The 20,292-nt window shown below is 41.5% G+C and overlaps 1 protein-coding gene across 1 annotated transcript; it reads right to left on the reverse strand.

Moving 5' to 3' along the window:
• Window positions 1-360: 360 nt before the first annotated feature.
• Window positions 361-18,928, reverse strand: IYD (iodotyrosine deiodinase). Its single transcript, XM_075087947.1, has 5 exons — window positions 18,652-18,928; window positions 8,917-9,111; window positions 6,756-6,915; window positions 4,767-4,923; window positions 361-959 (listed from the first exon to the last, which is right to left on the reverse strand). The coding sequence occupies exons 1-5, from the start codon at window positions 18,830-18,832 to the stop codon at window positions 777-779; spliced, it is 876 nt and encodes a 291-aa protein (XP_074944048.1). The 5' UTR covers window positions 18,833-18,928; the 3' UTR covers window positions 361-776.
• Between the last annotated feature and the right edge of the window lie 1,364 nt (window positions 18,929-20,292).

Here is a 20,292-nt window from a genome sequence, read left to right on the forward strand (position 1 = left end):
TATAAACAGGGTAACCAGAACAGTAGTTCCCTCTGGGCTGCTTCCAGTGGAAGCAGCAAATATAGGGGACACACTGATAGCTGCCATATGATCTACCTGTGCCTGGAACATGTATAAATAGATGGCAACAAGGAAATTACTTGGATGCCTTGTTCCTACTAGGTCTCCCCCAGTCAAAGACACCTATAATACCAGCAACAGTTTAAGAAAGCCTCGTATAGACAAAGTTTTGGAGGTCAATCAAGTAGGGAAAATGCTACTGTATATGAGAAAAAAAACTTCCTCCAATGCAGAACTGAACACAGTGAAGGGGAAGGGGAATTTAAATAGCACATGCTGATCAAGACAAGACAGCTGAGCTTGAACTCATCATATCTTTTAATACAACCTCCATTAAAATTCTGAAGTGAAAATAACTTTGTAATGGTAGTCACAAAAGCATGAGAATATACGTTCTAGTTCAAGGAAAGATTTGTCCCTTAAATACATAAGAAAAATCGAGTGATGAAGGTCATTTAAATGCCATTGTACATGTCCCCTGGAACATCTGCCTGGGCTCATTGGTAATAGCACCTGTCAAATGCACAGTGCTTGGCTGCTCACTGCTATTAGTAAAAGCAGCCACCGTGATTAGACTAGCACTGAAAAAATACAGGTGTAAACAGCCAGAGCAGCAGTGACGTAGGAGGACGATACAGAAACAACAATGACAACTTCAGCGGGCTGCTGCTTACTAGCTGGCAGCAGAGATGTGCTCCTTCCTTGTGGTGCTGGGCTCACATGACCACCATGATGTCTTCCAGCGGCTTTCGGGTCAGCGCAGGCACAGTAGCATCTTTCCTGGGATAGCCAACCGGGAGCAGCAGAAGTAGCTTCTCATTTGCTGGGCGCTGCAGCAGCACTCGGAGTTGGGGGCCGCAGTTGAGTGGTGTGGAGGTCACGGTGTACAGACCTGCGTTCTGCAGCAAGACAGACAGCAACAGAGTAAGACAGAGGTCTGTGCTCTGCATTTGTATCCATTAATCTCACCAGACCTGTACACATTATCCTATTGACTAGCCCAGAAATGCTGCTTCATTAGACTCTTCTGCAGATTTTAGAACACCTGATTTACTAATAGCCTGAAGAGTACCATAAAAGACACCTACTTTGCTTACAGAAAAGTACAGAAAAGCATTTCTCCACCACGGCAACAGCGCAGGCTAAAGGACATAGTCTTATTCTGCCTGACATGTCTGTGTGTTGTACAGGAGGAGCCTGCCTGCAGTGCTCAGTGTAATGGGGGACCCATGGCTACAGTGAAGGTGAGAGGGAGTTTTGGGGATATCACTGGAATGCCAGGTGCCCACCAAAGCCACTCTATCACTCGCCTCCTCAGCTGGACAGGGGAAAGAAAAATATAACGAAAGGCTTGTGGGTCAAGATAAGGGCAGGGAGAGATTACTCTCCAATTACTGTCCCAGGCAAAACAGACTCTACTTGGGGAAATGAGCTTAATTTATTAGCAATCAAATCAGAGTAAGGTAATGAGAAAATAAAAACTAAATCTTAAAATACCTTGCCCCCAGCCCTCCCTTCTTCCCGGGCTCAACTTCACTCCTGATTTCTCTTCCTCCTCTCCTCCAGCGGCACAGGGGGAGGGGGAATGGAGGTTGCGCTCAGTTCATCACATGATGTTTCTGCTGCTCCTTCCCCCTCAGGGGGAACACTCCTCACACTCTTCCCCTGCTCCAGTGCACAGGGCATAGTCCCTACATGAACTTCTGTAATGTGGGTCCTTTCCAGAGGCTACTGTTCTTCATGAACTGCTCCAATGGGGGTCCTTTCCATGGGGTTACAAGTCTTGCCAGCAAACCTGCTCCAGCAAGGGCTTCCCACAGGGTCACAGCCTCCTTTGGGCATCCACCTGCTGTGGTGTGGGGTCGTCACGGACTGCAGGTGGATATCTGCTCCACTGTTAACCCCCATGGGCTGCAGGGGCACAGCCTGCTTCGCTGTGGTCTTCACTATGAGCTGCAGGGGAGTCTCTGCTCTGGCTCCTGGAGCACCTTCTCCCCCTCCTTCTTCACTGACCCTCATGTCTGCAGAGTTGCTTCTCTCACATATTCTCACTCCTCTCTTCTGACTGCTGTTGGTGTTGTGCAGGGTTTTTTCCCCTCGCTTCTTAAATACATTGTCCCAGAGTCACTACCACCGCTGCTGACGGGCTTAGCCTTGGGCAATGGCAGGTCCATCTTGGAGCCGGCTGGCATTCGGCTACATCAGACATCAGCAAATATTCTAGCAGCTTCTTACAGAAGCCACCACTGTAGTCCCCCGTCCCCCCCCCAAAACCTTGCTACGCAAACCCAATACGTTGCACCCCTCACCTCTGTGAGCCACATATTTAAGAATTATCATTAAAATCCACATTCATCACACAATCTTCACAAACTTCACTCATATCAACAAAAAAGAATTCTCCACACCAAAATCAAAATAACATAATCACAACACTGAAAGGAAGTGGAGAATTTATACACAATCCACCCCTTGTCCCTTCATCCCAATTGCAACAACCCAAATTCCCCATGATCATTCCACTCTCTAGCATTATTCAGTCCATGTTTTGCCCATTACCTCTCCCAGTTACTATCCTTATCTCAAATTCCTTGTGCCCCAAGTTGGGTGCTAAGAAGGACTGTTGTGGTTTAACCTGAGCCAGGAACTAAGCACCGTGCAGCCACTTGCTCACTCCCCCCTCCCCTGTGGGATGGGGGAGAGAATCTGAAGAGTAAGGAATCTTGTGGGTTAAGGTAAAGGCAGTTAAGATAAAGACAGGTAAAGCAAAAGCTGCCCACGCAAGCAAAGCTGAATGAGGAATTAATTCACTACTTCCCATTGACAGGCAGGTGCTCAGCCATCTCCAGGAAAGCAGGGCTCCATCACACCTAACAGTTATTTAGGAAGACAAATGCCATAACTCCGAATGTCCCCCTTTTCCTTCTTCTTCCCCCAGCTTTATATTCTGAGCATGACGTCATACGGTGTGGAATATCCCTTTGGTCAGTTGGGGTCAGCTGTCCCAGCTGTGTCCCCTCCCAACCTCTTGTGCACCCCCAGCCACTCTCTGGTGGGGTGGGGTGAGAGGCAGAAAAGGCCTTGACTCTGTGTAAGCACTGCTCAGCAGTAATGAAAATGTCCCTGTGTTTTCAACACTCTTTTCAGCACAAATCCAAAACGTAGCCCCATACCAGCTACTGTGAAGAAAATAACTCTATCCCAGCAAAACCAGCACATCATCCCATGGGGTTCATCTGGCTCATACAAAAAAATGTTTTGGTTCTTGCCCCCACACAGCTGGCAGGAAGGCGTCTTACAGCTTTGTGACCATTTGTTCCTGCTGTACCTGACAGGAATAGGGGGCACATGCTCTGCCTCAGAGTTTTTCACAAGAGTCTGTTGCCACCTCTGGCATTCGGGCGTTCGGGCTTACATCAGAACCCCAAAATAAGTCTATGCATAACTCCTCCTCTCATATGAAATCTCATTAAAAAGCTAAACAATCTGACAAATAGTAAAGAGCTGACACTATCCCAAATGACCCCACACCTGAGGGGCTTCCTGAGAATTGCACGTGTGGATTTCAGTCTCTCTCTCTATGTAAAGCAAGCATCTGGGGAGGCTTTGGGATATAAAATTCAGCCAGGGAGAGGTGTTCAGGCAGTGGGCCTCTCACGTTAAATAACCTCCCTCCATGACCTTCTGAAGAGGAGAAGACCTAATAGTGGTGGTACTGAATGTTAGGAGACCATGGCACTGTGCTCTTTAACATTGTCAATTAATTTCTAAGAGCTGGGAAAGAGGCAGTGCTACAAAGCCTAACAGTTGGTAAGGAGAAGTCTCACCTGATGGTGGGCTGGGTCAGGGGAAAGTGGAGCCTTGTCACTCCTACTGCTTCTGACTAAGGCGCTAGTGACACAGTGCTGGTTCTGCCCCATTCCCTGGGCATCTGCCTTGCTCTCAGCTCCATGGAAGGGAAATACAGAGCCCTGTGCAGCTGCAGAGCAGCAACACCCCAGCAATGGGCTTCTGCACTGCTCAATTCTCAGACTTCCCAACCTGAAGATCCTCTTGAGGAACAGCAATTTGGGCAGGGAGCTGTCACTCAAAACAGAATGGAGGAGAAATGGCAGTTCCTGGTAGGAGATTGGCCTAATATAAGAAGTGGCACCTTGCTGTTATCCTGCTGACAGGCCAAGTTAGCAATTGCAATAACTTCACTATTTAAAAAATTGTGTGAATACATCAGATACAACTAGCAGAACTGAGCACTGAGAAATAACCAAGAAAATAGAACTTGCTGGTGTCAAACATGCTGAGCTTTAGAAATCAGCTTACATTCAGAAATGCCTCGGAAAGACTGATTGAAATAGCACAGCCTGTTCTGTGAAATATGTCCCTGATTTTTTTCCCAGTATTTTAAACTAAAAATGATTTGGGGTCAAGCCATTTTTTGAGAAGAGTGACAACTCTGGAAGTACGCTGCATTCCATGTTTCTTCTTGTTAACCATTGCTGATGGTAAGAATCACCTTCTCAGATGTGGGCCTGTGCAGAATAACTTCAAAACTCAAAACTAAGGTATAGCATCAGGAATTGGAGTAATCCAGAGGACTGATAATGTTAAAATCTAAATTGGGTTCCACCCTCATTTGGGCAGAATAGCCTTGATATGTGATCGAAACCAATATATTGACTCCCAGTGTGCCGATTCTGTCAATGTACCTGCAGTGCAGCAAGGAGAACACCACAGGCAATAGAAACACTGATTTCGTTGTAATAGTGGGTCTTCTTTTTGCCATTTGGAAGCCACCCATATACCTGCTTGAAAATGAGGATCAGGTAGGGAGCAGTGTCCAAGTACTCTTTGATCCAGTTTGTTCTGCAAAAGAATAATGTTTAAGACATTTATTTTGTGACCTTTTCACTTTCCCATAAGTAACATTTACTGTCTGCAAAGGGACACTAAAGAAACACAACAATTACAGCAGCAGACTAAAGCTCAGAACATTTACGGCAAAGGATTAAGTATTATCAGCTTAAATAGAAACATTTCTGAAAAAAGAAGTTTGAATAAGAGTTCTCAATTTTAACAGATTCGGCTGAGGAGTTGATGCGCTCACTCTGATAGTGGAATTGAAAAAAAATAGGAGGTAGTTCTTGACCTCTTATCTATGAACTGGCCTCATGAGCATTTGCCCTTGAGATTATTTAATTCCTGGAATTTTGCAGATTTGCAGCTCCACCTGTTACCAGCAGTGCCAATTTTTTTGTGATTGTAGGAAAAACTGCTGACAGAAAAGTTCAAAGCTTCTTGGTCTAAGGTGTAAACCTAACTATATTCTCACAGCAAAAACATGTTATTCTGTTTCTGGGTATTTCAGCCCTGTTAGAGTTCATTTGGTTCCACGTTTTTGTAATGACAGTATACGCAATTAGGATATAGCATTTAGATAAGAAAATGTGTGTTTTCTACTATTCCCACTCAAAATATAAAAAATACTATACTTTAGTTGTTAACGTACCACATAAATTTACATAGCACATAAGCGCCTGAAAAATAATAACATTATGAAACAAGTAGGGCAAATCAACCGTATAAAGCTTTGTGCATACGTTTCATTTGACAAACCAAGACTTGGTAGATGTCTTCCCGTTGTGTGAAGTTAAGCAAGTCGGTCGGACTTTGGAGGGCATTTGGAACAATTAAATGTTGCATAATTCAGCACTTGCATAAGGACAAGTCTTGGGGCTACCTCAGTCAGCAGAAAAGCTCCCAATGGCTTTGGGGGCTTCATTGTTCAGCAAACAACAGGAAAAAACTGGGACGAGCTATGGCAACAGAGGTTACATAGAAAGAAGAATAATGAAGACAAATGCTTGGAAAAGTTTCAAGATGGAGAGTATATAATCCCTTTTACTGGAGGCGATTTTATGAACCAGCCACAAAGGCACTATTCTACACATATTTTTAAGTTTTTCTTTCCAAACATGAATCTTAGATATATATTAAAAACGAGAGGGAGGAAGAAAAGGAAAGGGATACTAGAAGAAATCAAGACAAGCTTCTTTTATCACTTCCATTTTCTAGGCTGTAGTGCTTTCAGTAAGACTCACATCATCTTGAGAATCAAGACAAAGCCATGCAACAGGAAAGGATGTGCTGAACATCTGAGTCACTTATTTCATCCTTCTTCTGGTAAGATTGAAGCACACAGGCATAGCGAGTTTTTCTTTTGTGTCTATCAGCTGGGTGCTGCATCTCACCTGGCCCTTAGAACGAGGCAGCCAGAATTAACATATACAGATAGTAAACTTTCCTTTCAGCTCCTGCTGGACAGGAACTCTCCTTTCCTCAGACAGGAGTTTCTTCTTCCCAGCAAAAGGACCACAATATTGTGATCCTGGCAACTTTCTGTCTGGGGAAGTCTCTGACCCCACCTTTCTTCTTCTATTATCAGGAAGTGGGAAATACTTACAGCTGCCCTCCTGAGCAGCACCAGAAAACTGGGGGGAGTTTAAGGAACATGGATTTGAGGGAACATTTTTAAAGCAAGATTTTTAAAATTGAGATTAATGTTTTCAGTTTGGGTTTTTTTTGTCCTGAAAATAAGGGGAAGGAAAAAAAAGCATGACTAAAATGTCCCAACATTGTCCTTCCTAGACCAAACCACAGTTCCTTTCAAGCCCCTTAACCAACTGACTTTTTCATACCTCAATCTTTTCAGGTCATTGACCCATCTGTCTCCCATCCTTTTTTTGTAGTTGATTTCTTCTTCTTCTTCTACGATCTCACGAATCTTATGTTTTAAAAATGGATCTTGAACTACCACAAAGGTCCAGGGCTCAGTGTGCGCTCCACTGGGTGAAGTACCTTCATACAAAACCAGGGAAAGATGAAAAACCCAGTTGGCACAATGCTGAAGGAGGGTGGGCAGCGAGAGGTATCAGGTCTTCTTTGTGGGCTTTCAGACTGACCAACAGAGCAATGGGAAAGCAAGTTGATGAGTTGGGGAGCAAAGGACTGAGATAAGTTCTGCCAGACAATCTCTGCTCATTTGTTTCTCAAAGAATGTGAAGTCCCATACCATGACAGAGGTTACTCCTTTCATACAGCCATCTTACAGGAAACAAAAATTAGGGATTTGTAAAAATTCCTTGTGGTTCTTACAATGAGGCAGTTGTTATGGTGCGATATATGCACACAGTAATGTTAATGCAAAGCATTATACCTCAGGCAACACACTGCCTGAATATGCAACCAACTCTGGGACATGGTTTTAGCTGAAGGGCAAAGCTAATGGCTTTCAGGGAAACAAGGCTAAGCGACCACCCGCAGGAATCTGTCACTGACTGACAAAGATAAGTAGCTGCACAATACAGACATCTGCCATATAGCACACAAGTTTGAGTTTGTTGTCCCAAAGACAGCTGGTGTATATAGGTGTTCACATATTAAGTCTGCACTTGCTTATTCAGCCTTGATTATTACACACCAACACCACCGGAGGATAATTTAACTTGCTAGCAGATTAAAGCCAGAAGCTGAAGAATATAGTTATCTGTACAAGCTTACAGAGAAATAGGTTAAGGAGACTGTTCACATCTCTCTAGTCCCTCATACACATTTTAAAAATATTTTAAAATATTTAAAGGTCTTGCTTATCTAAGCACTGACTTCAGTTTAAGAAACACTGAATAAGCAGCTTGAACTCTCTTTTGTACTAAAACGTGTTTATATTGTGAACCTTGCCTCTCCTCAGGTTTGAGTAAGAACTGATGACATTTATGCTTTGCTTTGTTTTCTTTTCCTCTACACAGCCCAAAGCTTTCAGGGTTACTAAGTACTTCATCTGCACTCCAGGTTTGTTCGCTTTGCTGCATTTGCTAAAACATGCTCAGTGTTTTAATGACTTCCAGTTAATTAGAGGAAGATGGAGACTCATTACAGTGCAGTAACAAAGCTGCTTACAGGTTTTAAAGGGAAAACAATGTACATCAGTTCCTCAGAATCTCTATATTATTAATCCTGCTGGAGGCTACTGAACTTTTGTATACTAACAGCAACCGGTTCACAGAAAAGAGATAATGAGGGTCAAACACACTCCTAGCTGAAGTCAATGTTACTAAAGCAGAGAGGAGATTAGGCCAGGACATTACAATAACTATTTGAAACATATTAGTTCTCTAAAAAAAAAAAAGAAAATTCTTTTCTGATACTCAGTCAAATAACCTCAATCAGGGTCCTCAGCATAACTCTCCAGTCATATACCATAAGAACCTGGTGCTGATGTTGAAAGGACTGGAAAAGTGGTTTTTATTCCAGACCGAAACTTTTTTCCCCATAATAAACCCTAACCGTTTATGTAGACTGAAATATTTAATATGGCTGGGACAATTTTATCAGTTTATTTGGGGGAAAAAAAACCAACAAACAAAACCCGCACATAATAAATATCATCATAATGAATGAAATTTTAAAGCACGCGAAGTACATATGGTTTGACATTTTTGTGAGAAAATGCGTTTCTATTTGAAAGATGCTTCACTAAAATGTACATCAATTTTAATTTAAAGAACATCTTTTAAAGCTTGAAAATGAAATGTTTTGTTTCATGCTGTTGAAATGCTCTTTTTCCCTTTTGGGTGCGCTGCGAATACAAAGGAATTAGGAATGCTCCAAACCAGTCCCTGACATGTAGTTGTTCAAGCTGAGTAATTTCCAAACAATCAATGGGTGCTCCTTCATTACGGCTACAGGTGAATCTAGAAAAACTATAAGCCAAACGGCTTTTCCGCATCACTTTTACACAGCTGAACAGCAATGCTGATCCTTTTGGGGTTTTTTTTGACCCTGAGCTACTCAGTACCATACCTGCTGTTCTGATGACATTATCGATAACCTCCCTGGGGACCGGCTCATTACTGAGAAACCTGACAGACCGCCTCTTATTAAGAAGCTCGTAAAATATCTGTGACCTTTTAATCATTTCAGCCTCAGAGTAGCGCTCCACAAAAAGGGGGACATGGGCAACATTTTCATCAAGTCCTTGCCACTCTTCATCGACATCTGCAAGAAAATAAAAGTGGGTAGGGATTTTTATTTTTGCTGGAGAATGATCTTTATATCTTTGGCATTCACCACTGTAATGCACTTTGACCTGTGCTGGCATACATTGCACTTTTACACCACTGGAAAGGCAAAGTCTGAGGTTCTAGCTGACACAACTAATTGATCCTGAGCTCCAGCTACTGAATAAACACCTTGTTTAAATACCAAAAGGCAGGAGGGTCCTGGCTGGCTGTAGCAAGTGTGATCCAAAAAGTTATGGCCTTCTCCACTTCAACCTGCAAGCCAGCCTGTAAAGGTGGGTTACAAGCTGAAACAGCAGTGAAAACTTGGCCAACCTTTCAGCCCTCTTTTCTCAGTAAGTAAATGTGAACATGTGTGTGCCTTCCTAAGCAGTCTAATAAGAAAAAAAAAATTAAATTACTGAAGTTAAGGAGAGGGCTTAAGTACAACGTCATGTAAAATCTCCTCTAAGGAGCTGAACGTCGACTTCTTCCATATTCATGTTTCATAGCAGAAGCATTACAAGTCCAGGCTCTGCACAAATGTGACTTTGTGGTTAAGTTCTTTGGTTTCATGATACTTTCAGCATAAGAGGAAATGGATAACAGGAATCTATACTTAGGATAACAACATATCAAATGTAGGATATTGTGTTTCTTGTCTTTAATTTAAGAACTCAAAACGGCTCCTCATTTCACTGAAATCTGTCTCTTTGGGGTTTTTTTATACCACAAAATGCATCTTCTGTTGTCTCTGAGATCTCCTCTTTCTCCCCTGCATTCCTAGAACCAGCAGAGATTGTATTTTTTACAACTATGATGTGGAAGTTAAAGCCATTTAAATTTTGCATTTTGACTAGTCAATAGTATTGAACAATCTGCTACAGAGGGCTGAGTCAGGAAAAAATACTCCAGTTCTTTTTCAGTCACCATTAGGCTATTATTCCAGAATCATAGCAATCTCCAGTGCAAATTCAAACAGCAATTATTTCTGTGTTTTAGTAGTTGCCTTAGAGACCAGCCTGATTTTTTGTTAATTTTATAAACAGCCGTGAAATATTCACAAGTGTGGCTCAGCATGTGCAAGAGACTACAATATATCCAGTTTCATATGTTGAATCTAAACAGTGATTCTGGTCGCCAAACAACATCCACTTCATTTTGCATAAAAATAAGTCACCCAGAAAGTTTGTTTGGTTTAGCATTTCATGTCTGTGTTAAGCACTCTCAGTCACACTCTGCAGGGACCTGGCGCCGTGGTAATGGGAAGCAGTGAGCCATTGTAAAAGTTATTTTTGTGGTCATCTTGCACACTCAAACTGAAAAAGGAAGAAGGTGCCTCTTCCTAGTGTTCCCTTTGCAGTTTACACTTAGTACAATAGATTATTTACTGTTCAATAGCAACTGGCTGACTAGGACTTGCCCTTTGCTAGGATTCTGGTGATCTTTTCTTTCAGAAACTTTCACACCCCTTTTTTTTGTTCTTCCTCCTCCACACTCAGTGAATGGAATTCCGTGGGGTTAAAAGTCTATGTTTACACTAGCAAGTAGCGTGGTGCAATACGATGTTGAAAGGAAGAGCTTCTGCTGGGGGCCCAGTGTTCAACATCCTACAGGTTTTAGAGTGGTAGGCTAGCTGGGAAGGGGAGACAGGGAGACCGTTAAAACTCTGCATCTTTCCCGCCTCTTCTACACTATGCATGGTACCATAGGATGTCATTTTCAAGGACCATTGTTAAGCTGGTAAAATCCAATATGCATCCTCTCCTTGAAGATTCACTGGGAATGCAGCTGTGGAATAGTTTGCAGAATGCATATCTCTGCCTCTTGCATCTTTGCCTGGTGGTTTGGAAGAAGGCACAACCCTCAGCCCAGAGGGTAGGGCCCATGTAATCAGAGGCACAGTGACCTTAGTTCAGTTTTACTGAGATAATTGCTGTGAAGATGTGAGAAAGAACATGAACTAAAGCCACACTGGATGAGAAAGAAAAAAAGTAAAAAGCAAAAGGTAAAAGTAAAAAATCTTCCACAGACAGAAGCTGAGACGGTGCTGGCTGACAGCCAATGAATTTGGAAGAAAAAGTGATGATGCAAAAATGTATAAAACCCTAAGGGAAAAAACAGTTAGGAGATAGCAACCTAGCAACCCTTTCTGACTTGACTGATGACTGTCTGGCCAGCGGAGAAATTCAAAAGGTGTCCATTGATATAGACAGGACAGAAAATCACGCAAGCTTTGGCCACATAACCTCTTCTGCAATATCCTCTTGAAGGACTTACAGGCCTGGAAGCTGGATGGGCTCCTGCAACTGTCTTGGTTGGTCCAATAAAATTAATTCTCCCTCTCCAAATACATCTTGTGTATAGTAGTACTGAAACTACAACAAAAATATTAATTGCTGAACTGAGATTTAGCAGCTACACAGAATGACGCACACCTAATTTTATCCATAAGCACTCACGTAAGAGGAGTTTCTAAATGGAAAAAATATTTTCCTTATGATAACAAAAAACTTCCTGAAATCAGCTGAGGTTGTGCATTGCCTATCAGAAGGCAGAATCTGACCTGAAAACTATGCTGAAAGTAGGTATTGGATTAGTGTCTTGGTGAAAATTTCAAGTCAGACTATACTTTTTGTGATTATATCAATGTGCTGTAGTGATCGTCCCTATCCATTTCCCAAGCTTACAATGTTGAGTGTCCTGGGAAATAGAAATAGATTATTTCTAGCCTAGAAAGAGTCAAATAAAACTAACTCCAGGACCCAAGAGTCCTTATGTGCTCTCAATATTTACTTTCTTCTAATGAGGTTTTTATCAAAGTTCAGAAAGTAGGAAATGGCACACATTCCATGCACCATACCTTTTATTCAACCGCTGATGAAGGAGACTTGATGGTCTAACCTTCGCTTCTAAGCAAATCCATGACCTGCTTGGCCATATCTTTTTCTAGTATTATTGCAAAACTAGCAACAATCATTCTGAGTTAGAGATACCAAGACTAGTCTATAAAATACTGAAAATCTTTACAAAGGAGGTTTGTCAAATGGGAGCAAAGGCTCGAGGAAATTTGTGTAATCTCTATACCTGGTTTTGAACCACATGGAGAGAAAAGGCAGGTAGTTGATAAACCATCACTACATACATGAATGTTGAAGGACAGAAGGATGAAGAGCAAGATTAGACTATTTATATGGATGAGGACAGTAGTCAGAGAGCTGACTCAGGTGGTGTACTCAGTCCAAGAGGATGTTGCTTGTGGCCAGTTGAGTGCAGAAGCCTAGACAGCGAACTGGTAGAGCTATCAGTGCCTGTACAGACCATGAAACAAAATGTGACAGGGAGGGAAGAATGAAGATACAATGACAACAGAGTATCTGTTTTGACTTGTCCAGGAAGCATATAAATAAAAAACAGGTAATAATTGGTGTTGTGGTAGATTGTGAAGAAATAAAAAAGTAGCATGGCTAAAAAAGGGTTGCTTTTTGAGATGCACTGTCTTCTGGGATAGTGTGAAACCTACAAAGGTCCCCAGGGTCACATCTAGATCAGGAAACATCTCTAAGAGAGAGTCACATTGCCTCAACCACATCATTGTTATGAAGCACATAGGGGAAGCATAGCTTTCCAGGCATAGACCAAGGAGGAAATGGTTATGATAATACTAGAAACCAGTCTTACCAGCTGAAGGATCCAATACCTCAATAAAATGACCTGTTTTCCTCTCGTGCAGTGACTCTCTTGGTTTCAGTGAGAGGAGAGGATGTTTTTTTTAAAAAAAAAAAGTACCCCTAAACTGAGATTATTGGTTCATTCAATTTAATTGACTAAACGAAAGGGCAAGGAAAAGTAGGTCTATAACTGTGGCTCTCAATTTTTAAGGAAACAAACCTGGGGAAAATAAAAGATTAAGAAAAATTAAGTTGGAGATCTCAGACTGAAGAATTCAGGGATCAGGAAGCAGAGATTTGGCATTTCTTTAAATCAGAGGTATAAAAATAATCTTAGATGTAATTGGCTGAATAAACATCTCAATTACATTATGGATAGGCAACTAGGAATGGAAGAAAAGGATTAGTTAGCACAGAAACCTAGGCCTTGTATATCAGAAAGTATAAAACATGCAGTATTACCTAAGGCCAAGCTGTGTTAAACTTTGTGAGGTTAGATTGCTTGGTTGGGTTTTTTTCCCCTGTAAGTAGAACAGAAGAAAAGAAGTGAAGCTGCCCTGTGGCCTGGATGGTGCAACTTAATAATAATGTGATGAAACAAAAAATGTACTTTCAAAGACGTTGAACATGGGACAAAGGTGAGGTGACTGGTGACAATGAAAGTATGAGAATCACCATATCTGAGCTTAAGTTTTGTAAGCAAAACTTACAAACCTTAATGCACTCAAAACAGAAATACTGGCTGAGGCAGAAGAACCACCCAGAAGTGAGAGAACTGACACACAAAACCAGAACTCTCTTTGCAATTTTTTTAATAATAAATTCATCTATTATTTATTTTCTTCCACCATGTGTCTACCATTCACTCTTAGCAGTTAACATTATCCATATGCTAAGCTAAAATAATTATCAGCACCATCTGTTTAGTGCATGCTCTCTATATCTTTAATTGCTGTGTTTGGACATACTCCTGTTTGTACAGTCACATTATACAATATTACAAATATCTTGTTTATGTCTCTGTGTATTCCATCATTTGATGAACAACAGACATCCTGCTAGTCAGTCTATTATCTTGTTAGCCACGTTCTCAAGATTGCCATCAATCCTGTTGTACATTTGCAATAGTCATCAGGCTTCCTCCTTTTTAAGCAAATCTGAAATGGTTTTGACTCAGATTTCCCAAGTGAAAACTCATTTTAAAAGTAGTATTTCTCTAACTCTATCAGAAATTCCTCTCTGGATACATTTTTGGATGATGTTTGTGTTCTTCCCAGCAGTTCATATGGGAGGTTTAAATCAGCCTACAAATCATGCAATAAATTTTGTAGCAAAAATTCTTCCATGAGTTCCTAATAACATAAATTCACACTGCGAACAATGCCTTTCATTTCATTTCTGTTGGCCACTTATTTTACCTACACTGACACTTCCCTGTGTTGCTGGCTCCCAGTTGTATGTCATGAAGAAATTTCATTTGTACACTCCTTGGTTTTACGCAAATACTACTCGATAATATTAATTGGTCCTGAGACTGATCCTTGAGAAACCACACTTGTAACCTCAGTCTAGACCAATGTGTTTGCTTTCCACACCAGCTCTTTCAGTTTCTTCTCTAAGGATTTGCTTCCTAAGCATGGAATTCCTCTCCAATCCTCTTTTCCAGTGTAAAGACACGATGCATAGGAAAACAATTAAATAAATATAAAGAAAGATTTCAGATCTTTGGACTTAAAATGCTGGACAACTGACTCTGTTTTTTTCGCCTGATTAATGACAGACTGCTACATAAGCTGCCACTACAGGAATCCCAGTAGTGAATCCAATCCTGAACTGAGTGTGTGGCAAATAGGGAACTAAAAGAGATAGAGTGCCTTACTAGTGGGTTATTAATGGTGGTTAGCAGGCTGATCCTGGAAAACTCAAGAGTTGGTCAGGGATCTTAAGCGAGAGAAGTATCAAGTGGGAGAAGCAGACCCTGAAAGAAAGAAGCCAGCATTAAAATATTGTCGAAATTACCTCCAACTGGAATATATTTGCAGAAGGTTTCTTAAGGTCTTCAGAAGAATGGAGTAGCTGTTTTATAAAGAGAAGATTTGCTGGCTTACCTAGTAAAAGGAAAGATGAGAGGTAATCTGACTGCTGTCTATAATCCACAGGAGGGTATTGCACCAGGGCTGGAAAAGTATCCTTTAAACTAACAAGAGCATGGAACAGGAAAAATGGGTATAAAGTAGTAGTAAATTGGTTTGGACAGGTAGGCAGAGGAGAATTTTTAACCCATAGCATGAAGTTCTGGAATAGCCTTCCAGCAAGGTTAAAGAAATGGGGTCAAAAAAGATGAGTTTTCATGTTCACTCAGCTGATGACAAAGGCTGGAGGTGTTTGCAGCACCAGGGGGACAAACACAATGATGCGCCATGTCCATCTAAGTCCTATGTTCCTAAATAACACAAAGCATGAACTGTCATTGAATTGGAAAATCAAACTGCTACTGCTTCATTCATGTCAGTAGTGTAATTAAAAGATATGGGAAGCCTTTGAACTTGGGGAGACAAGAAATACTCCTAAGTGGGAGAGGACTATTATAAGAAGTATCACAAGCAATCATAGAATGTCCTGAGTTGGAAGTGACCCACAAGGATGATAAAGTCCAACTCCTGTCCCTGCTCAGGACAAACCCAAATTACACCAAATTTACCTCTAAGGCCATTGTCCAGACGCTTCTTGAATAGCATCAGTGCATTTTCAGAAGAGGTTGAACATCTGGGCCTTTGTACTTTGCTTTATAGTCCTTAGGTAGCGTACATCACCAAAGTCCCCAAAATTAAATAAGTAGTAATAAAATGCCTTTGCTATTAATCTCTGCAACTGATCCCCAGAGTGACAAGGATACAAATAAAATTCAACCTCATCCTCCACACCACTGTAAACTGGGTCTGTATTCACCTTACCAGTCAATTGTATTGATCTCAGTATTTGACCAAGAAAGTGACCAATATACAATAAGCTCACTGACCTAAAGCTTGAACTTGTCTTAGCAACAGTCCAGATCTAATTGTGTAAACCTGAAGCAATGGGAGATGAGGTTCCACCACTTTGGGCTCAGATGTCCACCACTAGAAGAGAGCTCTTGTGACTCATCATTCAAGACAAGGCTAAGAAACATCTTTTTCATCTGTATCTAATTGGTAATCACAGATGGCAGCTATACACACATACAGGCCATTCTTGCCAATCCACAGCATAATAATCTCTCATTCTGGATCTCATAAATGAAGGAAAAAGTTACAGAACAGATGGGTGTGCAAACAAATCTGAAGTACTGCCAGCTAAGGCATTAAACAAAGAGACTGAGTGAATGCTTTCCACTTAACCACAAAACTGGGTTTCTGGCTGCTCTGAGAAACATCCTTCTCTCCAGCTGCCGAAAGCATAACACAGACAAGCTCAGGAGCACTTGGCCCTCCCTCTTCTGCCCTTCACTGGCAGTAAGTGACTTTACTAAGTCTGTCCAAGCAGCTCAGCTAATTACACCTCATGCTTTGCTGCTCAAAGGTATGCACCTCTCAGGGGAAACATCCCTGGCAGTGCCACTTGATGGAAGGTTCAGGGGGCTGATGATGCCCGAGTAAGTTCAGTGCTTTTCTTACAGAGCGCTTCGCTCTCTTGGCAAAGCGCCCTCACTTTGGTCATGGCCAGGTATCAGAAGACTTGGTCTTCAGCTGCCTCTTCCTCTTAGGGGGCTGTTCAAAATGCAGCTCATTCACTTATGGGGCAGCCCTAGATTCTAGCTTTAGACAAGGCCTTAAAAATGCTTCATTCTCACCTAACTCAAACTCTCTTTAGAAGAACTTTATCTTTAAACACAAGCCACCTTAAGGCATTTAAGTAGAAATGGCCTTTTCTGATAAAGCAAGATGTTAGTAAAGTAGTAGAATTTGCACAGTGGGTAAAATATTCTCTACTATTAAAAAAATCTCTGTTTATATCCATGTTCCCATTTCAGCCTCTAGTGCAGTCAGTGAAAATTTTATTGCTGATAAAAAAGGGAATATGTTTTGATCCTCAGTTATAACACTAGCAGAGTAGCAGATCCTTACCAAGGTGGCCATTTTCTCTTCTCACTCAGGCTGGGTTTTCCGCTGCAGAAGAAAAACTTCCCCAAGCATGATGCAATTGTTTTAATTTTTCTGGAGATAAAAGACAGACCCGTTTCACAAAGGTGTTGGTTTTGAACCACACAGCGTTAAGAGAAAGAGAATTATTTGTTGCTAAAAGCAACATAGCAAGAAAGCCTAATTTAATGTTGGATTACATGGTACATTGAGAGAGGGTTTTATTTAAACATAAATAAATCTCCTTTTAGCAACAGCACAAATGTCTTTATCTACCTGCCAATTGTTTGTAACCAATTTAAAACTATTGCAGTTTTGAATTTAGCACCTGAATAAAAGGGAAACAACTAAGACAGAGAAGAATAATATTTTCTATATGGAGCTGTGGCAGTGAGGCTCCTTGATAAGAGCTAAGAAGTTTGTTTGTTTAGAGAATCTAAAATTTTAAAATTATAGAAGCAGCTGTAGACAAAGATGTCACTAATAATTCATAGATTGTCATTTGAACTATCCACAGAAGTTTTAATGTGCAGCAATTTAACTGAAATAGTAAGCCTTCAGTAACAAAGGAAATACGGGATAATTTTATACAGACTCTATTTTTTTGTTGTAGAAAGGAGGGTAAACAGATGAACTAACTTTTAAAGAAATTTTTTATATTTGGGAAATAGTCAACATGGTTTAAAAGGTTCAAAGTATCAACTATTTCTGGAAACTGATACACAACACTAACTCAAGCTACACTGAACACTGAGAAATAAAAAGAAATAATAGTTCTTAGGAAAAGGTATATGAGCAGAAAAACAAAATAAGTTTCAAGATTCCCAGAACTGGACCCAGGCAGTGAGTCATTATGGGACACAAAAACACACAAAAAGCCTATGAAACCAGCTTGGGTGAAAACGGCTGTATTAACTGCATGTTTAAAAACTTCATAGGAACAGAACTCTAGATTTTTATTTCATAAGGAAATGAAGGGAGCTTATGGAGGAAGCAAAAAGAAGGAAGGGTATATTTTGTGCTCAGACTTTTGTCCAAGCTGCGCATCAGAAATCACTACTGCAAAGAAAAGGGGCATTCTGTACAGGTTCAAATATGCAGTTGAATGAACAGAGACTAGCACTATCACCACATTTTGTTCTTAAATATTTGATCAACATACCTCCCGAATGATCCCAGTGCTAATCCAGCTAAAGCTCTCATGGACATTCACAGAAGTCACAAATGAAGGATTTTTGTAACAACTGTAGTAAACCCATTCCCAGTTATTCTGGGTCTGCTGAGATCAAATTTGTAGCACTGGCTGGTAGAGTGGGATGAGATGTCTACAAAATCAGCTTGCAGATAGGAACTGTCTGCTCAGGTGTTCCCTTTGCTCACACTAATGAGGCCTGGGGCAAGGCCAGGGAGACTTCAGCAGTAACTCCTTTCTTTTCCTACACCTCCCACAAAGTCCCTTATCTGAGGGTCTGAGATCTGCTCGGCGAGGGGCAGACAGCAGTCTGTGAGAATGAGTTTTCTTTTTGCAATCTGACCTGTGGGATCTGGAAGAAATAATGGTTTACACCAAGAGTGACATGACATCAGGACAGCCTCCTTCCACAGAGCTGGCAAGATCAGGGCACAGCAGCAGTGGTGCTATCCATTTCCATCACTGTGGAGAAGTCGAGAAGATTTAATCTTCTTTATTCATATCAGCAGACCAAATTCAAACAACAAAACTGTTCAGAGGGATAAGATTTTTCTTACCTTCTTCGTCTAAGTGATGGTCAGTGCCATCTTTTAAATCTTCATTCACCCATGGGCGAGACAGAGGCTTGCTTTTAGTCTCACGTTTTTTCTTCTCTCCATTAGTCTTCTTCAGTATTACCCCAATCAACACACATATAATGGCTATCAAGACTGGGGTTAGGGAAGAAAAGAGTGCCATGACTATGGAAATGTGGAGCCTTCCTTCCAAGTTCAATAGTTTCTCCTGAAAAGGAGAGGGTGAAATGGGAAGAGCAGAACGGCAGTAAGCAGAAAGGGGTGGACCCAAGGTTCAGTCCTCAACCCTATCCTGCTTCTACTTTTCAGCCACCGCCCCCACAATCTCATTTGTGATGTGCTTCTGCTGTTTAGCAGACTCAGATTTATATATTTTCTGGAAAGAAACTGCTTATAAGCAGCAAGCAGAGGCACTGACCATACACAAATGCATAAATGCAAAATAAAAAACCAGATCTTCCAAAACCCCAGACTAAGGCAAAACACTTCTCTGCCTAATTTTTATCATTATGGTGGTCCCAGTAATCCTGCTTGTAATGATGATTATGAGAAAGAGCCAAGTGAGAATGCGACTTTTAAAAACTCATGCCATCTCTTCAATGTTTAACTCATAATGTTAGTCATATTGCACGTATCCCAGGAAATCAGAATATCACTAATTGAATTGCAGGTTGCAGTGCCACCCTTGGCTATGTAAATGGGTTAATAAAACAGATCAGTAAAGTGGCAGCATTACCTCCATATGAAGCATGAATGAGATGATTCACAGAACTCTATTCATCCTGGATGTTCTGGGACAAGAAAAATGAAGAATTCAGTGAATCAAAATAAGAAATGTTTGAGGGCTGAAATTCTATGCTGCAGTGAATTTTAAAAGTGTGATTCAGCTATCTTATCAAAGGAAAGATTAAAAAGTGATAGAATCCTGGTCTAATCCAAGAATGGTCAATGTCTAACTGCTTAACCCATTTTTTACCTCAGCCAGCTGCTTGGGAACTGAAACAACACAGCAGCACTGAATCGATGTCTTTATCTGGGACTGTTGGCACATACTGGATAAGGAAATGCCAGATGGCAGTGGGTACTGAGGGGCGTGCTGGAGAGCAGGGTACAGGGGTACTGACTGCATGCAGTCACCAGCACCCATCAGCCCTTTTTAATGCCAGCTAAGCACCAGCCCTGCCAAGCCTTATCTCATGCTGCACAGAGCCAGCTCAGAAGTCTCTGCATCTATGGTAAGTTAATCTGCATTTTGAATAAGCCCTCCCCAGGATAAGTGGGAGCAGTTTGTGGCTGTAACCGTTGCAGGAGATGGTGTGCCCCAGGGCCCTGCACATCATGCATTGCAACTGACACCTGCTGGGGGGCATTGCAGGTCCTGCCTAGAGCACCCTCTGTTTTCTTGATATGGAAACCAGGGCACCCAGGGAAGAGAGAAGTTGGGGTATGCACAGGTTTCATCCTGACAGGTTTTCAGTCTATACCCTAGTCACTTACGTCCCTCACCCCACTGGTTTTGCAGCACTGAGCACACCCTTACTGGTCCCATTTGACACCGCCACTCCAAACGCTCCCTGCTGTACACTCCCTACCTTCCCATGCTTCAGCGAATGTTGCCTTGAA

The sequence above is a fragment of the Phalacrocorax aristotelis genome, chromosome 3 (genome assembly GCF_949628215.1).
Source record: "Phalacrocorax aristotelis chromosome 3, bGulAri2.1, whole genome shotgun sequence".
Taxonomy (NCBI): Eukaryota; Metazoa; Chordata; class Aves; order Suliformes; family Phalacrocoracidae; genus Phalacrocorax; species Phalacrocorax aristotelis.

Excerpts from the sequence above, each read along its gene's own strand:
- IYD (XM_075087947.1), bottom strand. The coding sequence starts at position 18,832 with ATGGCACTCTTTTCTTCCCTAACCCCAGTCTTGATAGCCATTATATGT. Across the intron at positions 4,924-6,755 it reads AATGACCTGAAAAGATTGAG|AACAAACTGGATCAAAGAGT; the intron begins GTATGAAAAAGT and ends ATTCTTTTGCAG. Across the intron at positions 960-4,766 it reads TTCTCCTTGCTGCACTGCAG|AACGCAGGTCTGTACACCGT; the intron begins GTACATTGACAG and ends GTCTTGCTGCAG.